This window comes from Sapajus apella, unplaced genomic scaffold (genome assembly GCF_009761245.1).
Source record: "Sapajus apella isolate SASKATOON/1434 unplaced genomic scaffold, GSC_monkey_1.0 scaffold73, whole genome shotgun sequence".
Classification (NCBI taxonomy): domain Eukaryota; kingdom Metazoa; phylum Chordata; class Mammalia; order Primates; family Cebidae; genus Sapajus; species Sapajus apella.
This window is the reverse complement of record NW_022437013.1, coordinates 7,994,745-8,016,779: the sequence shown is the minus strand read 5'-3', so window position 1 is coordinate 8,016,779 and position 22,035 is coordinate 7,994,745. Positions and strand designations below refer to the sequence as shown.

Genomic DNA, 22,035 nt, shown 5'->3' with positions numbered 1-22,035 from the left:
GAGAGCCAAATCTAGTCTGGGGAGGGGTAACAGAAAAAAGGATGTAAGATTTCAGCTGAAAAATAAAGAATACCTGGAGTTAGGTATAGAGGGTGTTGGGGGAAGGAGAGCAATAAGGCTTCTGGGAGCAAGGGGTAGCAATTGTGAAGATCCAAGGTGAGTACAGCTTGGGGAGTTCAAGGAAATGAAAATCAGTGTGCCTAGGGTAAGCCAGGGGGAGGTCAATTAGAGGTAAGGTTGGAAATGCAGGCTGGAGCAAAGTCATGTAGAATCTCATAGGCTAAGGTTGGAAATTTGGATTTTATTCAAAGTGCTTGGGGAAAGAGAATGTATTAGGAGGCAAGAATGGAAAAAGAGATAAGTTAGAAGGCTTTTGCAATAGGCTAGGCAAGTTATTATTCTATATGCTAGCCTAAATAAAATTCATTATTGATTTTATTCTAATTAGAAAAAATACATACTGACTGCTATGATTTGAATGTAGTTTGTTCCCACCAAAACACATGCTGAGGCTTTGTTCTCAATGCAGCAATGTTGGAAGGTGGGGCCTATTGGGTGGTGTTTGGGACATTGGGGAAGATACTTCATGAATAGATCAATGCTGTTTTGCAAGAGCAATTACTCTCATGGGATTGGATTACGCACTGAAAGAGTGGACTGTTATAGAATGAAGTTGCTCTTCACGTTTTCTCTCTCTGCACATGCCTGCTGGCCCTCCCACCTTTCCACTGCGAGATGATCAAGACGTGGCCCTTTCCAGGAGACAAGTAGATGCTGGGCCCATGCTTCTTGGACTTCTGAGCTTGCAGATCTTAAGCCAAATAAACCTCTTCATTATAAATTACCCAGTCTCAGATATTGTCTCATAGCAACCGAAAACGGACTGAGACACTGACATGCTCCAGGCAGGAAACTTTAACAACATGGAAAAGCTCTTTAAAAATGACACAACATTTTAAATCACCTGTAAGCCAACAAACTATAAATAACCACGGTTATCATTTTGGTTCCTTATTCCCAACCTTTTATTTTCAGTGCATAACATTGATATTATATTTTCCCAAATGTGATGATATTGCACACGCTGGTTTTATAATCTACTTTATTTTAATTTCCAAGTGTTTCCCTTTTTTAAATCATCTCTTTTTCCCTGAATTCTAATTTTATTGCATTGTGGTAAAAGAATGTGATAAATAATCTTTGTGTATTTTAAAAGACAATATTGTGTAATTTGGGGGAAGAGAGTTCTATATATGTCAATTCAAGTTTTTTGTGTTGTTAAAATCTTCTACATTCTTGTTAATTTTTGGTCTGCTCTATCTGCCAACACCAAGAGATATATTAAAATTTACCACTGATTATAGATTTGTCAGTTTCTCCTTGTAATCCTGTCCATTTTTGTTTTATATATTTTGAGGCTATGTTTTTGGGTACAGACAGATTTAGAATTGTTGTATCTTCCTAGTGGATTATTCTTTTTATCAATATGTTGTGAAACTTTAACCTTAATAGTTGCTGTTTTAATGTATGTTTTGTTTACCATTAACATGGCTGTATCATGTCGGTTAGTATTTGTCAGGCATACTTTATTTTCTGTCACTTTCCACGTTTTCTATGCTTTAGATAAGACTTTTATGAACAGCATGTAGCTAAATCTGGGATTTTTAAATTTAACCAAGATTCTGTCCAAACTCATAAATTTTAGTCCAGTTGCATTTATTATGATTAACGATAAATGTGGATTTATTTATATCATTTTATCCTGAGATTTATCTTTTATTCCTCTTTTTCTTCCTTTCTTGCCATTGGTCAATTTTTAAATATTTTTTCCTCCTACTGGTTTACAAATTATACATTTTGTGTGTGTGTGTGTGTTTTTAACTTAAATGTCTAAAGTTTCTCAGTAGTTCTACCCTCCCATAAAGTAATTCAAGGACTTAGTTTTAACCCAACCATGCCGCTCTCACTTTGTTTGCATATTACCAAATTATTCATCACCACTATTATTGTTTTTGTTGTTGTTGTTTTGTTTTGTTTTGTTTTTTGAGATGGAGTTTCACTCTTGTTACCCAGGCTGGAGTGCAATGGCGCAATCTCAGCTCACGGTAACCTCCGCCTCCTGGGTTCAGGCAATTCTCCTGCCTCAGCCTCCTGAGTAGCTGGGATTACAGGCACAAGCCACCATGCCCAGCTGATTTGTTTTGTATTTTTAGTAGAGATGGGGTTTCACCATGTTGACCAGGATGGTCTGGATCTCTTGACCTCGTGATCCACCCGCCTCGGCCTCCCAAAGTGCTGGGATTATAGGCGTGAGCCACCGCGCCCGGCCACTATTATTGTTTTTAACAGTCAATGCTTATCTAGATTCACCTATGTATTTACCAGTATCTTTGTTCACCATCCTTTTCCACATCAATGCTTCCTTTCTGAATGTAAACATTAGTGTTTCCCTCAGCAAAGGGAGTTCTTTATTTTCTCACTTCATTTCTGGAAATATTTTTATTGTCCTCATTCTTGAATAATAATTTAACTTGGTTTAGAAATCTAGATTGACAGTTATTTTCCCTCAGACAGGGAATTTCTCTCAGACAGTTATTTTCCCTCAAAACTTTGAATATATTAGTTACCTGTATTCTGGCCTATACTGTTGTAACGTAAAAGTCTGTTGTCTGTCTTGTTGCTTTGTAGGTAATCTGTCTTTATTCTCTGGTAGTTTTAAAGATTTTTCTCTTTATTTTTTGGCGTTCTACAATTTTACTGTAATATATTTAGATATAGATAGATATATTTCATTTCATTTCTTTTTTTTTTTAACTTGGCACTTGTACTCTTAAGTTTTTCATCAATCTGGGAAAATCCCTAGCCATTATCTCCTTGAATATTGTCTTTCTCCCATTTTCTCTATTTTTCTTCTGGAAGTCCTCTTAGGTAAAGATTGAATCTTTCATTCTGTCCTCCATGTCTTTTAGCCTCTGTCATATTTTTCATCTATCTTTGTTCTTAATACTGGGTAATTTTCTCAAATCTATTCCCCAATTCAATAATTCTCAGGATTCTAATCTTATCATTGATTACGTCCACTGACTCTCCCTCATAGTGAAATGAGATATTTCCCTTTACCCCTTCATAATATTCATGAAGAGTTTGGCTCATTTACTCAGCCTGCAATGCTCAACCCCTTGTGGGAGGGGGAGCATGCAGCTCAGCAGGTGCAGAGGCCAGGATGAGCACTTTTGGGCAACTTACAGGAGCATAACTCTGTGCAGGTCTGCAGCAGCATCTAGGGGTTGCTCATGACCCCTAGAGCCCCAGAGAACATGTGTTACAGTGTGTTCTTTTAGCTTTGCCATTTATGGACAGCTTAAGTGTTAAACAGTTCAGTGGAGGGTCATTGTGCCAGCCTCTTGCACCTGCACCTGGGTCCTTGTCCAGTGTCCAGAAAGAATCAGGTGGTGTGAATGAATTGAAGAGTGGTGAATGTGGAAGACTTTATTGAGTGTTGGAAGTGACTCTCGGCGGGATTGGGAGCTGGAAAGGTGAAAGAATGGGAAGGTGGTCTTCCCCTGGAGTTCAGCCATCCCTGGAAAAACTTTTCTTCGAGGTCCTGCTGTAAAGCCATCCCTCTGAAGTCAAGTTGCTTCTCTCTGATGTCCAGCTACTTCTTCTCTGCCACTTTGCCACTTTTCCAGTGGGGCCCAGGGTATTTGTGGGTACAGGATCGGGGGCAAGGTGAGCCAGGGTGGCTTTGGAAAAGGCAACATTTGGATGGGAAAACAGGAATGCATGTTCTCACTTTGGGCCATGGGTCTAGGCTTGAGGGTGTGACCCTCACTGGGGACTGCCCCCTTCTACACAGTATTCCCCTGTCTCTTGTTCATATCAATAGTAGGTAATTTACTCTTGTATTTTTTATTGTGATATCCCTTTTCATGGGGCTTTAAAAAAATCTGTGAAAATCTCTTGTGGTCTGTGTTGTGGAAGCATCCTTATAAAGCAGTTTTACCTTTGCTTCTGCCAAAAAACCTCAGAATTAAGGTTCCCAGGCCACTAAGGTAGAATAAATTAAAACCTAAACCCTATTTGAGTTCCAGGCCTGTGCTTTAATTCTCATAGGAATTTTTTTCTTCCACTTAGAGCTTAGACAGAGACAGATGAGATTCCTTGTTTTTTAGTCCAACCTTTTATAGAGGTATGCGTCTTCCAGAATCCAAGCTTTATAATAGGACCCGTGACCTAAGACATCTTTTGTCTTTGTTTGTTAAAAACTGAAACTACCTTACCAGGGCAACCACAACTTACAAGATTACCACTCTGGCTTTCAGTTTTCTCCTAATTTTTGGTTTTTGGGAGTTTTCCCTTATTTATTGGAGGCTTAGTTATTAAATTAAAAGAAATTTTGTATATCTTGCCTTGTGCTTATAGAAGTTTACATCGAAAAGGTTTTCAGTAATTAGTTGACCATATTGCTGGAAATGGCCGGTCTGCTTTCTTAACATAGAAACACATTTCAGATATCTTCTCATGTTGATATTCTTCATCACGATGGCTATAGATTGAATTTCCTAGAGAGCAGGCTCCAAGTCAAACAAAAAGTTTATTGGAGAGTGCTCTTGTGATCAACACCTGTGGGAAGAAGAAAGGGGAGCAAAATTGAACAAAGAGGTTGAGCAGTGATGCAGTCATACCAAGGCCTTAGCAGACCACACAGGGAGCTTTGAATCTGGAATAAACTTCCAAAATTGTTTCCATTTGGAACAAGGGGGCTGAGACTATACTCCTGCACTAACTGGTTATTGAATGCAAGCTGCACCTGGGAAGGGGCATAACCTTAGGCTGGGTCGCTTTCTTCAGCTCAGGGCAGTTACCAGAGAAGAATGATAGCAGAGAGCTGTCTGCCAGCTGCCCTCCCAGTAGCTGGGAGGATAAGCCCTTTGTCTGGAAGCAGGATATGGATGAAACAGAGGAGTGTTCACTACAATGATTTTAAATGGTTTGGAGTCTCCCATCCTATCTATCATCTATCTATCTATCTATCTATCTATCTATCTATCTATCTAACTATCTATCATCTATCTATCGATCTATCATCTGTATCATAATACACTGGCTCTGAATATCCAATAATGATTGTTTCTAATTTTTTCAACATGAATAATACTGATATGAGCATTATTGTACATTCTCTTTGTCCGCATCTTGTATTTTATCCCTCAGGTTAAAATACAAGATGGTTATTTTATCCCTCAGCTTAAAGGGATAAAATACAAGATGTGACATTGTTTGTGACATTGCTTTATATGCACATTTCTAAATATTTTGATAAATTTAGCCAAATTGCCTGTCAAAAGGCAAATAATAGTACGCATTTCTCTACACCCTAAGAAACTCTGAATAATATCATCCTTTTTAGTGATTTCCAATTTAATAAGGAAAAATAATATATCAATTTTACAAACTCTGTTCCTTGACATACTTAGTGAGGTTGAAAAATTTGTCATACATTTATTGGCTATTTATACTCTTGTTTTGAAGTCTATTTATTCTTGTCTTTTGCTAATTTTTCTATTAGAGTATTTAGCTTTTTCTTACTGATTTGTAAAACCTTCTTATATATTAAGGATACTAAAGTTAGCTGTCTGTGACATATTTTACAAACATTTCTCACAGGATGTTTTTTGTCTTTTAATTGTGTTTAGTATTTTTAATAGGAAGGTTTTTTTTCTTTTTTTTTTTTCTCCATTTATTTATTTTATTGCATTTTAGGTTTTGGGGTACATGTGAAGAACATGCAAGATTGTTGCATAGGTACACACATGGCAGTGTGATTTGCTGCCTTCCTCCCCATCACCTACATCTGGCATCTCTCCCTTTGCTATCATTATGTAGCATATTCTTAGGTTATTCACTTATTTTTATTCTGGTGGTATTAAGCTTTCATTTTTTACTTTTAACTGTATCCAGCTGGAATTTATTTTGGAACAATTAATTTTTGGCTTTTTAACTCTAGACTTGAACATTATAAAATATGTTTAAAACATTCACTGTCACACTCTGCCTTCTCCCATTTAATTTTATTATGAAATCACCCATAAATTTTGCTGCTTGAAGAGCAGTTGATGATTTGTAATATATTATAAAGCAATGGAATTTGAGTGCAATGTACTTTTAGTCAGTTCCCCTGACAAGATAATTTTTAAATGTTTCTATTTGACTTTAAAATACATTTCACATATGTACAATTCACACATACATGTGAATAGGTCTTACACCAAATTTATACCAGCCCAAATTTCAGAAGCCTTATTATGAACATCCTACTTGAGAGGTGTTGGGAAACAACCTGTTTTCTTTATCCCGCTAATCTATTTAAATGCCTTTTTGTTTCTTACTCACATGCACAAAAATGACTGTATCACCTATGAAAGGAAGATAAACATCAGTACCCCAAAATGACTAAGCCAAAGGGAAAGGTCAAGCTGGGAACTGTGTGGGGCAAATAAGCCTCCCATTCTATTCCTAAATAAGATAACTACAAAGATTAAAAAGCTACATACCTCCCTCGCAATTTGCCCATGAGAAAATTCCTTGTGGACAAAGGATAGACAGAACTCAAAGTTAACCCTCTGCTCATGTGAAACAAAGGCATACCTGATTGCTTCCCTTGTCTTATTGTTTCACTAAGCCAGACTAAGGCATAAGTGACTATTCCTGCAAATTGTGCGTTCAGTGAAAAGCTAATCAGAAACTAAAAAAAAAATGCAACCATTTGTCTCTTACCTGCCTGTAACCTAGAAGCCCCCTCCCCGCTTTGAGTTGTCCTGCCTTTCCGAGCAGAACCAATGTACATCTTACATATATTGATTGATGTTTCATATCTTCCTAAAATGTATAAAACCAAGCTGTGCCCTGACCACCTTGTGCACATATTGTCAGGACCTCCTGAGGCTGTGTCAGGACCATGTCCTTAGGGTTGAGACTTGTCTCAGATAATTTTCGGTTTATATGCCTTTCAACCTAAGTAGTGCTTTTATCTAAATACATTAAATATCCCCACATTCAGGAGGGGGAATTGAATGGATGAATAGTGTGTGAAAGGTGATTTTTTTTCTTTGAGATGGAGCTTCACTCTTGTCACCCAGGCTGGAGTACAATGGCACGATCTCGGCTCACTGCAACCTCCACCTCCTGGGTTCAAACAATTCTCCTGCCTCAGCCTTCTGAGTAGCTGGGATTACAGGACCACCATGCCTGGCTTATTTTTGCATTTTTAGTAGAGATGGGATTTTGCCATGTTGGCCAGGCTGGTCTTGAACTCCTGGTCTCAAGTGATCGGCCTGCCTCGGCCTCCCAAAGTGCTGGGATTACTGGTGTGAGCCACTGCACCCAGCAGAAAAGTAATTATTTTTTTAAAGCATTTTTCATGTGGATAACCTACAGTACAAGGAATCTTTATGCCAATAAGAAAAGCCCCACCCTATTGAAGAAAAGTCCAAAAAAAGGCATGCTTCATAAACAAATTACAACTTCCACCACTACCCCAAGGAGACAAATTAGGAAAAGGCCCTCAACATTGCTATGCTAACTTTTGTCTTCAACTTGCTGCCTCTTGCTCAAACACCTTTAGGCCTATACAACCATAGGCAGTACCTTCTCTGCATCCTTCTTTTTTGTTGTCCTTTTCAATTCTTGCTGTACTATAGGCTTTAACAGTCAGTTAAGAAATCCAAATAAAGTCTGTAATTTAGTTAATAATATTATACCAATGTTAATTTCTCAGTTCTGATCATTGTACTATGATTATGCAAGACATTAACATGAGGGGAAACTGAATGAAGGGAATATGAAAACTCTGTATGATTTTTGCCACTTCTTGTGGGTCAAAAATTATTTTAAAATAAAAAGGTTGTTTTCATTACAGAGAAGAAGAGAAAAAGAGTAACATCACAGTGGAGAAGCTGGGCAAACACTACTTCAGCCAGGTGTTACAGATCAACATCGACAGTGATGAGTTATGCTCACAGCAAGTACCCTCGCCCCTCTCTATCAATGAGAAATCTGACAAACCCCAATAGAGGGACATCATAGAAAATACCTGCCCAGTACTCCTCAAAATTGTCAAGGTCATTAAAACAAGGACGATATGAGAAACTGTCATACCAAAAGGAGCTTAGGGAGACATTATCGCTAACTGTAATGTGTTGTCCTGAATGGCATCTTGGAACAGAATAAAGACATTAGGCAAAAGCTGAAGTATGTTTTTTTTTTTGAGTTGGGGTCTCACTCTGTCACCCAGGTTAGATTGCAATAGCATGATCACAGCTCACTGCAGTCTTGAACTTCTGGGCTCAAGGGATCCTCCCACCTCAGCCTCCTGAGTAGCTAGGACTACAGGTGTGAGTCATCATGCCTGGCTTATTTTTACAAAAACATTTTTGTTGTAGAGACGTGGTCTTGCTATTATGCCCAGGCTTGTCTTGAACCCTTGGCCTCAAGCAATCCTCCCACCTCAGCCTCCCAAGGTGCTGGGATTATAGACATGAGCCACTGTGCCTGGCCTGAGGTATTTTTAAATTAATTGGGTAATTTTAATAACTTAGCAAAATAACTTTAGTTAATAATACTGTATTAATATTGATCATTTACTGTAGAAAATGAACCATATTAATGAAAAATGTTAATAATAGCAGAAACTTGGTGTGGGGTATATGGGAACTCTGTAATGTCTCTGCAATTTTTCTGTAAAACTAAAATGAAAAATAAAGTTTTTTTTAAGTGGACAAAGAATTTGAATAGACATTTGTCTAAAAACATATACACAAATGGCAAATAAGCAGATGAAAAGATCTTCAGCATCAGTAGCCATTCAGAAAGTACAAATCAAAACAACGAGATGCCACTTCACGCATAATAGTCTGGCTATAAAAAGATGGAAAATAATCAATGATGGCAAGGATGTGGAGAAATTGGAGGCTTCATATTTCCCTAGCATAGTAAAGTAAAATGTAAAATGGTGCTTTGGAAAATAGCCTAGACGTTCCTCAAAAGTTTAAACATACATTTTCTATAGATTCAGCAATTATAGTCTTAGGTATATACAAAAAAAGAGTTGAAAACATATGTCCACACAATGTACATGAATATTCATATAATTATTATTCATAACAACCAAAATGGGGGAAAACACAATAGTCCATTAACTGATGAATGAATAAACATAATGTGGCAAATTCTTACAGTGGGGTATTATAGAGTCACACAAAGGAAGGAAGTACTGACACATGCTCCAACGTGAATGAATTTCAGAAACATTATGCTAAGTAAAAGAAGCCAGAGGCCAGTTGTTGTGGCTAGCAGTTGTAATCCCAATGCTTTGGGAGGCTGACTGGGGAAGATCACTCGAGGCCAGAAGCTCGAGACCAGCCTGGGCAATATAGCAAGACTTCATCTCTACAAAAAAATAAAAATAAAAAGTAGCCAGCTGTGGTGGCACACATCTGTAGTCCTAGCTACTTGGGAGGCAGGAGAATCCCTTGAGCCCAGGAATTTGAGGTTACTGCGAGCTATGATCATATCACTGCATTCTATCCTGGGTGACAGATTGTGACCTTGCTTCTAAAAAAAAAAATTAAAAAAAATTTAAAGGGCCACGTGCAGTGGCTCATGCTTATAATCCCAGCACATTGGGAGGCCAAGGTGGGAGGATTGCTTGAGTCCAGGAGTTTCAAGACCATTCTGGGGAATATAGTGAGACCCCATCTCCATAAAGATTTTTTAAATTATCAAAAAAATTAAAAAAGAAGCCAGAGACAAAAATAAATAAGTAAAAATAAATAAACAACAACAAAAAAAAGAAATAAGAAAAAAATAAGATAAAAGCAAAAAAATAGAAAAAAAGAAGCCAGACACAAGGGACATATATTGAATGATTTTCATTATATAAAATGTTCAGAATAAGCAAATCCACAGTGATAGAAAGTGGATCAATGGTTGCCTAGGTTTGGGAAGAGGGGGGAGGTGAAGTGTTACAGACTAAATATTTGTGTCCCCTGCAAAATTCAGATGTTTAAACCCTAATTCCAATGTGATGGCATTAAGAAGTGGGATCTTTGGGAAGTAATTGGGTTATGAGGGTAGAGCCCTCACAAATGGGAATAATGTTCTCATCAAAGGCCACAGAGCTAGCTAGCTTCCTTTCCTACCTTGTGAAGATACATGTGAGGAAATCAGCAGTCTGCAGCCTGGAAGAGGGCCCTTGCCAGAACGTGACCATGCTGGTCCTCTGACCTCGGACTTCCAGCCTCCAGAACTGTAAGAAATAAATTTCTGTGTTTTATAAGCCACCACTCTATGGTACTTTGTTATAGTAGCTCAAACTGACTAAGACATGGAGTGACTGCTCATGAGCAGGGGGATTTTTTGGGGGTGATCAAAGGTTCTAAACGTAAAAAAGGTGAAGCGGCAGAGCGCAATAGCTCCGGAGGCAGAGGCAGGAGAATCACTGGAACCTGGGAAGTGGAGGTTGCAGTGAGCTGAGATCACGCCACTGCACTCCAGTCTGGGCCACAGAGCAAAACTCCGTCCCCTCCCCACCCCGAAAAAAAAGCCGGGGGCAGTGGCTCATGCCTGTAATCCCAGCATTTTGGGAAGCCGAGGCAGGTGGATCACCTGAGGTCAGGAGTCCGATACCAGCCTAGCCAACATGGTGAAACCCCGTCTCTACTAAAAATACAAAATTGGCCGGGCATGGTGGCACATGCCTATAATCCCAGCTACTCAGAAGGCTGAGGCAGGAAAATCGCTTGAACCCAGAAGGCAAGCAGTGAGCAGTTGCAGTGAGCCAAGATTGTTCCATTGCACTCCAGACTCCAGACTGGGCAACAAGAGCAAAACTCCAACTCAAAGAAAAAAAAAAAGAAAGAAAGAAACAGAAAAGAGGAGAAAAAGGTGATGGTTTGTGGCGTAAGACCTAAAATTAAGGGGTTTCAATATTATGTGCTGCTTTGACTTGTGAAATGGACGGAAGGGTGTGGCTCTAACAGTTGAGCTACACGCATCCTTAGGCAAACTGCTGTGGGAGATTTCAGGTCCCCACTGGTCTGTGGAAATATTTAAACAAGCCAATCACATCCTCTCATGGAAACCTAGGGCCACTTTGCCCTCTTGATACTACAAAACCTACCTCCACCTCACCAACTTGATCTCTCACTCTGTTCCTGAGTATAACATCTGTGTGGCCCTATATGGCACGCTGTGTCCTTCTATGGGTTTTGAGTATTTGTGATTAATAAACTGCTATCAATCTCATATGCCCGTGTCAGGTGTCATGTGTTTGGCCATCCCTATAACCCTATGATGGGACTCTCTCCCTCAACAATGGGTGAAGAGCAGGCAATCAAAACATGGTTGCACATCTTTGTGAATACATTAACAACCACTAAATTGTATACTCTAAAAAGGTGAATTGTATGGTATGTGTATAACTCAAAAAAACATTTTTTTTTTTTTTGGAGATGGAGTTAGGCTCCCTCACCCAGGCTGGAGTGCAGTGGCGTGATCTTGGCTCACTGCAACCTCCGTCTCCTGGGTTCAAGTAATTCTTGTGTCTCAGACTCCTTAGTAGCTGGGATTACAGGCAGACACCACCACACCCACTAATTTTTGTGTTTTTTGTAGAGACAGGGTTTTGCCATGTTGGCCAGGCTGGTCTTGAATTCTTGGCCTCAAGTGATCTGCCTGCTTCAGTCTCCGAAAATGTTGGGATTACAGGCATGAGCCACTGTGCCCGGCCTGCCATGTTCACTTCCAATCCTGGGCCTTCATTTACCTGGAATTCTCAAAGCTTAGTCATCTTTCAAAGCCAAATTAAGACCTAGCTATATGAAGCTTTCCTTGATCTCTTATTGCTCTGAACACCTACAGAATTTGTCATCTGTAAGACACAATTTTTTCATCTTGTTTTTAAAAAATGATTTTTTATCAGGCCAGGCTTGGTGGCTCATGCCTGTAATCCTAGCACTTTGAGAGGCCGAGGCAGGCAGATCACTTGAGGCCAGGATTTCCAGACCAGCCTAGCCAACATGGTGAAACGTCATCTCTACTAAAAGCACAAAAATTAGCCAGGTATGGTAGCACACACCTGTAATCCCAGCTGCTCAGGAGGCTAAGGCACTAGAATTGTTTGAACTTGGGAGGTGGAAGTTGCAGTGAGCCGAGGTCGCACTGCATTCCAGCCTAGGCAACAGAGCCAGGCTCCGTCTCAAAAAAAAAAAAAAAAAAATTAGCTGTGCGTTTTGGCTGGTGCCTGTAATCCCAGCTACTAGGAAGGCTGAGGCAGGAAAATTGCTTGAACCCAGGAGGCAGAGGTTGCAGTGAGCAGAGAGAGACCTTGTGAAAGAAAGAAAGAAAGAAAGAAAGAAAGAAAGAAAGAAAGAAAGAAGAAAGAAAGAAAGAAAGAAAGAAAGAAAGAAAGAAAGAAAGAAAGGAAGGAAGGAAGGAAGGAAGGAAGGAAGGAAGGAAGGAAGGAAGAAAGAAAGGAAGAAAGAAAAGAAAGAAAAAAATGAACATGGCAGATTTGATGCATAGTATGAAAACTGATCTGACTGCATTGCATGACTGCTTTAGGGATTATCAGAGAATAACACTGGCTAGGTAGATGGAGGAAAAATTAAGGAGGAGCATGAAAGAGAGCAGAGAAGTTTTGTCTTCATCCTATAAATACAGATTTTTAGCAGAGAATTGACATGACACAGATACAAGAGAGGCAGTATATAAGCTAGTAATTAGAGAGCATAGGTTCTAGAGTAAGGCAGACCTAAGACTCAATTGTGGCTCAGACTGTTTTCATCATGACTACTGTACATTTACTCTTTCACAGCTTTGAAGCTATTATCTTTGAATCCTGGTATGGCAAGGCATCATTGTCACTTTCACTCATTAATTGTGCTAGCATTCTCCCACTTCCTGCTTGTTCTAAGTATACTTTTATTTTTTAAAATCAAGGAATGATTGAGCAACCAGGCCCCAGAAAAGCTTGCTAGCATAATCCTCAGTTACATTTAAAATACTTGGAAAATTTCATTGTTTTGAAATAGTTTGACTTGAACTAAGTTAAAATTTACCTTCCATTGGTTTTCTAGGAAGTAATGCAAACAAAATGATATGGTCCCACAAAGCATTAAGAAATTAACTTTGTGAAGGCTTTTGCATGTGTATTGTTTTAATGTAAAATGTGGTGCTACATATAAATAGCTCTTTATTTACTTATTTTTGAAACAGAGTCTAACTCTGTCGCTCAGGCTGGAGTGCAGTGGCACGATCTGGGTTCACTGCAACCTTCCATCTCCTGGGTTCAAGCAACTCTCTTGTCTCAGCCTCCTGGGTAGCTGGGACAACAGGTGCAGGCCACCACGCCTGGCTAATTTTTGTAATTTTTAAGTAGAGACGGGGTTTCACCATGTTGGCAGTCTGTTCTCAAACTCCTGAGCTCAAGAGATCCGCCCACCTCGCCTCCCAAAGTGCTGAGATTACAGGCTGAGCCACTGTGCCTGGCCCAAATAGGTCTTTATTAAAGGAAGCCTAGCAATAAACCTTTTCTGAAAACCTATGCTAACAATTAAATATAAAATGTTAGCAACTACATTACTTAAACTGCATTAAATTATAAAAAGGTATTTTAATTGCATTTTATATAATTTTGATGTGTAAGGAAGCTTTTGCTGCTGCTGCTTCCTCTTCTATATCTTCCTCTTTCTGTCCCCTACTACTTTTCCTGCCCCTCCTAACTATGACCTTGTTAGCTATTTTTATGTTTCAGGAAAATCTGTCAGTCATCTACAGGATGCATGAAAGTGGGTAGATACTGAGATTCTATTATAGGAATCCAAGAGTAATGTTAAAAGATGCTATGGATTCTAAACATTTCAGCACACCAAAGCTGGCTTGCTTGGCATAACTTTTACAAGTTTTACTTAGGACTGAGGCACTAAATTTGCCTCCCACTAACAGGGCTGGAACAGAGGTATAACGAAACTAGTGAAAACTGCTAGGGATAAGAAGATGTTCCACATTCCCTAGAGTGCAGACAAGCACTGAAGACTGACCCCTGTGCCAATCAAGGAGCCAGAATAAAAACATAGGAAGAAATGGTCAAAGACCCAGAAGTTATTGTTAAGAGAAACCAGATAAAGCCTATCAGATGTTATAGTGAGATCTGGAGAATAAAAACTGGAAAGGTTATTTGAACAGGATTAGGCCATTGCCTTACAGCAATGTTGGGGGTGGGTACAATCTAGATTGGAAGAGATCAATGAGTAACAAAAGAGAACTTCAGAGAAATTTGGCAGGAAAGGAAAAGATGGACTAGCAGTTTGTGGGAGAGAGTCATTTTGTTCTTGAATTTTTAAAGATCTGCATACTTGAATGAGTTTCAGGACAAGGGAAAGAAGCCAGTACTAAATATTTGAGGTAGGAAATAATTTCAGTACAAATAATAGAAGAGATGGGGCCAAGAGAGCACAGGTTAACATTGTTATTGAGGACAGACACATGTTTTAAAGATAGGAGTAGTAGGGTGATGATGATGATCATGATGATCATGATGCTGATAATGATAGTGCTGATAGCTAACATTTATTGAAGAAACTGTTCTGAGCGCTGTACATGGATTATTTTATTTAATCCTCACACTGATCCTTTGAGGATGAGAAAACTGAGACAAAGTGAGGTTTAATTTGTTCAGTGTCACACAGCTAGTAAACACAAATGCAGGAATTAAATTGAGGCAGTTTGACTTCACACCTCCACTACTAAGATAAATACAAATAAGATACAAATAGATTTTGAATTTTGGAATTCTTGAGGACAAAGTGAGATAGACGGAATTGTGTGGAAGACTTGAGGAGAGTGGAAGAAATTTGGAACAACTACTTGTAGTCAATACGGAAGGAATGGAAACACTGCAATGTGGAGAACATAACTGAGGAGGAGAGCATAAATAAATAGTAGACTCTGACCTTTACTTGTTTGCAACTTTCTCTAGCAGGGTCCCAGAACAGATGTAGAATTTGATGTTGGGAGTTAGGGAAGTCAAGGGCAAGGGATTCTAAACCATGACTAAGTGTATTATTAAAACATTTGCTGGAGTGATGTTAGTGAAAATAGCAATGAAAGGAACTCAAAAATTCCACTCCTCCATTAAAACAATAAAAAACTGACAAAGACTGTCAACCTCAACTGTTTCAGAACTCTGGAAATTAAACAAAGTCTGGCAACAACCTGGGAAGCACATATTCAAAAAAAGTGGATGAATCTTAGTAAGAACAGTGAGCTTTGTGACATTTTAACATGTTGTATTCCACTCCTTCTTCCCTAGCTCAACAGTAGCTTTGAAAATAAAAAGTTACATTCCCAGTACTGACGGGAGCAGAGCAGAACTCACTGTCTACAAATTGTCATTATTTGATTTGGTTTGAAAGGCGTGCCTTTATCAGGAACACAGTGCTAACAGCTTTTCCCCAGGGAGTGTTTCTCAGAAACATTCAGATGCATGGGTTTTTTTTTTTTTTTTTTTTTCTTTTTTTTTTTTTTTTTGACGGAGTCTCATTCTTGTCACCCAGGCTGAAATGCAATGGCACAATGTCAGCTCACTGCAACCTCCACTTCCTGGGTTCAAGCGAATCTCCTACCTCAGCCTCCCAAGTAGCTGGGATTATAGGCACCTGCCACCACGCCCGCCTAATTTTTTTTTTTTTGTATTTTTAGTAGAGACAGGGTTTCACAATGTTGGCCAGGTTGATCTTGAACTCCTGACCTCAGGTGATCCACCTGCCTCGGCCTCCCAAAGTGCTGGGGTTACAGGCATGAGCCACTGTGCCTGGCCCAGAGGCAAGTGTTTCAATGATTAGATGTCTGATGTATGTGATAAAGAGTTTATATCCAAAATTTATAAGGAGCTCAACTCAACAGCAGAAGAACAAATAGCCTGATTAAAAACGTGCAAAGGATCCAAATAGACATTTTTCCAAAGATGACACACTAATGGCCAACAGGTAAATGAAAAGGTGCTCAACATCACTAGTCATCAGGGAAATGCACATTGAAACCACAATGAGCTATCACCTCACACCTGTTAGAATGGCTATTATCAAAAAGACAAGCAATAATAAGTGTTAGTGAGGGTTTGGAGAAAAGGGAACTCTTGCACACTGTTGGTGGGAATGTAACTTGGTGCAGCCACTATAGAAACAATATGGAGATTTCCCCCAAAAATAAAAACAGAATTACCATATGATCTCACAATCTCACTTGTAGGCATATATCCAAAGGAAAGGAAATCAGTATCTCAAAAACTATCTGCACCTGCATGTTCATTGCAGCATTATTTACAATAGGCAAGATATAGGAACAACCGAAGGGTTCTTCAATGGATGAATGAATTAAGTAAACGTGGTATGTAATGGAACATTATTTAGCTATAAAAAAGTGACATCAATTGAAGCAGAGAGTAGAACGGTAGTTACCAGGGGCTGGAGAGTGGGGAAAATGGGGAGATGTTTACTGAAGGGTACAAACTTTCAGTAAAAAGATGAATACATTCTGGGATGTAATAGACAGCATCATGAGTATAGCTAATAAAACTGCATTGTTTCCTTGAAATTTACAAAGAGAGTAGATCTCTCTTTGTCTTCACCACATACACACACATATGCACAATGGTAACTATACTGATTGATGTGCTAAATAATTTGTGATAATCATTTCACAACATAACATATATGACATTGTAGTACATTTTGAATACATACAATTTATATTTGTCAATTATATCTCAATAAAGTTGTGGAAAAAAGGAAAAAAAAAAAACAGAGAAAATGAATGAAACCAAATTTTGGTGTTTGAAAAGATGACCAAAACTTAGAAACCTTTAGCTAGACTGACCAATTAAAAGAAAAACAGAAGGCTGAAATGACTAAAATCAGAATAAAAGAAGACACAATACCACCAACCTATATAGAAATAAAAAGTATTATAAGGGAATAGTATGAACAATTGTATGCAAACAAATTAGATACACTAGATAACATTGACAAATTCCTAGAAACACAGGACAGACCCAAGAAGAAATAGAAAATCTATATAGACTTGGAACACGTAAAGATGTTGAGCTAATAATAAAAATTTTCCCACAAAAATAGCCTCTCACAACCAGACAGCTTCAATAATGAATTCTACCAAGTATTTAAACAAAAATCAACTCCTATCCTTCTCAAACTCTTCTAAACAGTAGAAAAGAAGGAGCACTTCCTAACACATTTTTTGGAGGGTGCTTTCTGGCAAACACCGGAAGGCCTGCTAGACAAATTCTAAAAGAGCTGTAACACTCCTAACACATTTTTATGAGGTAAGTATTATCCTGAAACTAAACCCATATGCATCACAAAAATAAAGCCTATGACCAATCGGCTTTATGATTATTAAAGCGAAACACTAAACCAATCATAATACTAGCAAAATGAATCTAGTAACATATAAAGAGAATTATATAATATTATGGTGACAAGTGGGATTTATCCCGGGAATGTAAGGTTGATTTAAACACTCAACAAACTAGGAATAGAAGTGAAATTCCTCAACCCGATAAAGAGCATGTATGAAAAACTCATAGCTCACATCACACTCAACAGTGAAAGACTGGAAGCTTTTCCACATGAATCAGTAGTAACACAAAGATGTCTGCTCTCAATACTTCTATTCAACATTGTCCTGAAAGTTCTAATGAGAGCAATTACTCAAGAAAAATAAAAGTCATTCAAATTACAAAAAGTAAAACTATCTTTGCAGATGCCTTTTTTTTTTGAGATAGAGTCTCACATTGTCACCCAGGCTGGAGTGGCATGATCTTGGCTCACTGCGACCTAGACCTCTGTGGCTCAAGCCATCTTCCTACCTCAGCATCCCAAGTAGCTGGAACCACAGGCGCTCACCACCATGTCAGGCTAATTTTTGTATTTTTAGTACAGATGGGGTTTCACCATGCTGGACAGGCTGGAACTCCTGGCCTCAGGTGACCCGCTCACTGTGGCCTCCCAAAGTGCTGAGATTACAGGCATGAGCCACTGAGCCCTAATGACATAATCTTATTTATAGAAAATCTTTTTTAAAAAATTAAGGCTAATAGGCAGGGGGTGGTGAATTATGCCTGCAAACCCAGCACTTTGGGAGGCCAAGGTGGGTGGATCACTTGAGGTAAAAAGTTTGAGATCCTCCTGGCCAACATGACTAAACCCCGTCTCTACAAAAAATACAAAAATTAGCCAGGCATGGTGGCTGGCGCCTGTAATCCCAGCTACTCGGGAGGCTAAGGCAGGAGAATTGCTTGAAGCCGGGAGGTGGAGGTTGCAGTGAGTGGAGATCATGCCATTGCACTTTAGCCTGGGCAACAGAGCAAGACTCCATTTCAAAAAAAGAAAAAAATATATTTAGGGCTAATGAATTTAGGGCTTAAATGAATTAAGCAAAGATGTAGGATACAAGACCAACATAAAAAAATCATCATTTATATTTATAAACACTAAAAATGAACAATCTGGAAAGTTAGTATTTAAAAATTATAAAGAAGTCACACGTGGGTGGAGCTCAGTGGCTCACATCCATAATCCCAGCATTTTGGGAGGCCGAGGCATTCCGATTACTTGATGTCAGGAGTCAAGACCAGCCAGGCAAACATGGCAAAACCTTGTATCTACTACAACAAACAAACAAAAAAGCAATGTGTGGTGGCCTGTGCTTGTAGTCCCAGGTACTCAGGAGGCTGAGGCGGGAGAATCGCTTGAACTCAGGAGGTGGAGGTCACAGTGAGCAGAGATCGTGCCACTGTGCTCCAGCTTGGGTGAGGAAAGAAAAAAAGAGAGAAGGAGAGAGAGAGAAAAGAGAAGGGGAGGGGAGGGAAGAATGGAGGAGCCAGGCAAGATGGCTGACGCATGTAATCCCAGCACTTTGGGAGGCCGAGGCAGGAGGATCACGAGGTTAAGAGATCGACACCAGCCTGGCCAACATGGTGAAATACTGTCTCTACTAAAAATATTAAAAAATTAGCCAGGCGTGGTGGCACACACCTGTAGTCCCAGCTACTTGGAAGACTGAGGCAGGAGACTCACTTGAACCGGAGTGAGCTTGAACTTGAGGCGGAGGCTGCAGTGAGCCGAGATCGCGCCACTGCACTCCAGCCTGTCTTCAAAGCGAGACTCCGTCTCAAAAAAACAAAACAAAACAAACAAACAAAACAGCTGGGCGCCGCGGAGGACTAGCACTTCTCAATTTCAAAACCGACTACAAACCACACTAATCGAAACAATGTGGTACTGGCATGAGGATAGACATATAGATCAATAGAATAGAATAGAGAGTCCAGCAGAAACCCATACATCTAAGATCAATTGATTTTCAAACAGGTGTCAAGACCATGCAATTGGAAAAGAATAGCCTCTTCAACAAATGGTGCTGGAGTAGGTGGATATTCACATGCAAAAGAACGAAGCAAGGCCCTTACCTCACGCCATATAAAAAAATTAATTCAAAATGAACGAAATACCTACATATAAGAGCTATAATTTGTAAGCCTCTTAGAAATATAGAGGGAGGGGTGCGCGCTCGGTGGCGCGTTGTGCGCCTGTGCGGAGTGCCCTGCTGCCCCCAACCGGAGGGGAACCAGTTTGCTCCAGGTAGCAAGCGGCGTGAGCATGCAAGCCAACATGAGCAGCGACTCGTACCAGCACTATTTTTACGACTATGACTGCGGGGAGGATTTCTACCTCTCCACGACGCCCAGTGAGGACATCTGGAAGAAATTCGAGTTGGTGCCGCCGTCCAGGGACTTGGGTCCCGCCGCCGGGGATCCGGCCCCCGCCTTTGGTCCCCTGGAACCGTGGCTGGTAGGGTGCGCTGGGGACGAGACGGAATCCCAGGGGTATTTGAAAGCTTGGGACGCGAACTACGCCCCCCTCATCCGCAGTGACTGCATGTGGAGCAGCTTCTCGGCCCAGGAGCCGCTGGAGAGAGTGGCGGGTGACCTGCTTACCGTTGGCGCGCCCTCGGGGAACTCGCCCAAGGAGTGCGCCACCTTCGACTACACTCCCGAACTCGAAGCCGGCAGCCTAGCGCTCACCTCCCCGTGTTTGCTGGGCGAGGCCGAGATCGAGGCCTGCTCCAAGTTCGAGAGCCCAAGCGACTCCGAGGGTGAAGAAATCGACGTGACAGTAAAAAGGCAGTCTTTGAGTATGCGGAAGCTGGTCACCATCGCGGTGCGTGCAGACTTTCTGGATCCCTGCATGAATCTCTTCCACATCTCCATCCACCAGCAACAGCACAACTATGCTGCTCCCTTTCCTCCAGAAAGCTGCTCCCAAGAAGGGGCTCCAGAAAGGGTTCCCCCAAAAGAGGCTCTAGAACGAGAAGCTCCAGGGGGAAATGATGATAAGGAGGATGAAGAGATTGTGAGTCTCCCGCCTGTAGAAAGTGAGGCTGCCCAGCCCTGCCAGCCCAAACTCATCCGTTGTGATACTGAGGATGAGACCAAGAAGAAGAACCACACCTTCCTGGAGCGCAAGAGGCGGAATGATCAGCGTTCACGGTTCTCGGCCCTGAGGAACGAGATACCCGCCCTGGCCAGCTGCTCTAGGGTTTCCAAAGTAATGATCCTAGTCAAGGCCGCAGAATACTTACAAGAACTGATAGGGGCTGAAGAAAGGATGGCCATGGAGAAAAGGCAGCTCAAACGCCAGCAACGGCAATTGCAGAAAAGAATTGAGTACCTCACTGACCAAAAAGCCTGACTGTTCTATTTTAAAAAGACACAAGTTTTCTTTTGAACCTTCCTCTCCCCTTTAGTAATTTGTACATTTTTGTTACAGCAAGACACTCTGGACAGTAGATTGCAGAATGCGTTACAGCCCGTGCACATACAGTATAAAGGCTTGCGTTCTTGGAAACCTTGAAACCCAGCTCTCTCTTTTCCCTGACTCATGGGAGTGCCTTGTGTTTTCTGGCACCTTTGGCTTCTCAGCAGGCAGTTGACTGAGGAAACTTGGGGTCTGCCTGGCTCACTATCTCCAAAGAAAATGTTGACAGATGCTATGCAACAGGTGGTGGATGTTGTTGGGGGCTCCAGCCTGCAGGAAATCTCATACCCTGCATGAACTTTAGAATGGGAAAGGATGCTCCTACTGGTGTCTCTGGGGTGATGCAAGGACAGCTGGGTGTGGACGGTCTCCCTACAACTCCTTTTTTCCCTAGGAGACACACAGCTGTATTGGGTGAAGACAAACTTGACCAGAGACTTGACCAACATGGACCATTACCTCACTGTTGGACACTACAGTAGCTGAGAAGTTGGAAACTTTATGTATATATGTATATATTATGATGTTGACTGCCCCCCTTCCTCCCATTCTCAATGCTGTGACTCAGAACATTTAAAGAGCTTCACCTGTAAGTAATTTGTCTTAGAGCCCTCTGGGCTCTCTAAGGGAAGGAACTTTCTTTCCTCACAAGGGACTTTGTCTCATTCTGCCTCTGTTATGTAGTGGGTTCTACAGCACCCTTTCCCACAGGTCAGAAATATTTCCCTAAGACAGAGGGAAATGGGTCTTAGCCTGGGGCCTGGGGAAAGTTCGGAGTCCTGGTTCATGAACTTGATCCCTGCCCAGTTGTTTTCCAAGGGGCACTTAAGGCCCAATCTTTTCTTGAGGCAGGTGTGAGGCACTTTAGAAGGGAGAACTGTAACACTTCCTCTTTTCACACCTACCTCTCATGTCAATTCTTGACTGATGAATTTGAAGTCCTGCTAGAACAATATAAACTTGTTTTTTTCATGCGTCTCCAAGGAGCTTGCTGGCTCTGCAGCCACCCTTGGGCCCTCGCACCAGCCTGCAATGAGTCAGATGTCTTTCACAGAATCTAGGCCTTTCTGAAGTTTACTGGAGAGCCATTAGGACTCATCCAGTGCTCCAGAAGGTGGACTTGCCTCCTGGTGGGTTTTAA

At 40.6% G+C, this 22,035-nt stretch overlaps 1 protein-coding gene and 1 non-coding gene across 2 annotated transcripts; one reads left to right on the top strand and one right to left on the bottom strand.

The window, feature by feature from the left end:
* Positions 1-17,316: 17,316 nt before the first annotated feature.
* LOC116531958 lies at positions 17,317-17,380 on the bottom strand. The gene has a single exon (XR_004260655.1). It is a non-coding gene; the product is annotated as a U7 small nuclear RNA (small nuclear RNA).
* A 2,284-nt stretch (positions 17,381-19,664) lies between these two features.
* LOC116531932 (putative myc-like protein MYCLP1) lies at positions 19,665-20,828 on the top strand. The gene has a single exon (XM_032250962.1). The coding sequence runs from the start codon at positions 19,737-19,739 to the stop codon at positions 20,826-20,828; it is 1,092 nt and encodes a 363-aa protein (XP_032106853.1). The 5' UTR covers positions 19,665-19,736.
* Positions 20,829-22,035: the final 1,207 nt, after the last annotated feature.

What these genes read in the sequence shown, in the direction of transcription:
- LOC116531932 (XM_032250962.1), top strand. Translation starts at nt 19,737, where the DNA reads ATGCAAGCCAACATGAGCAGCGACTCGTACCAGCACTATTTTTACGAC.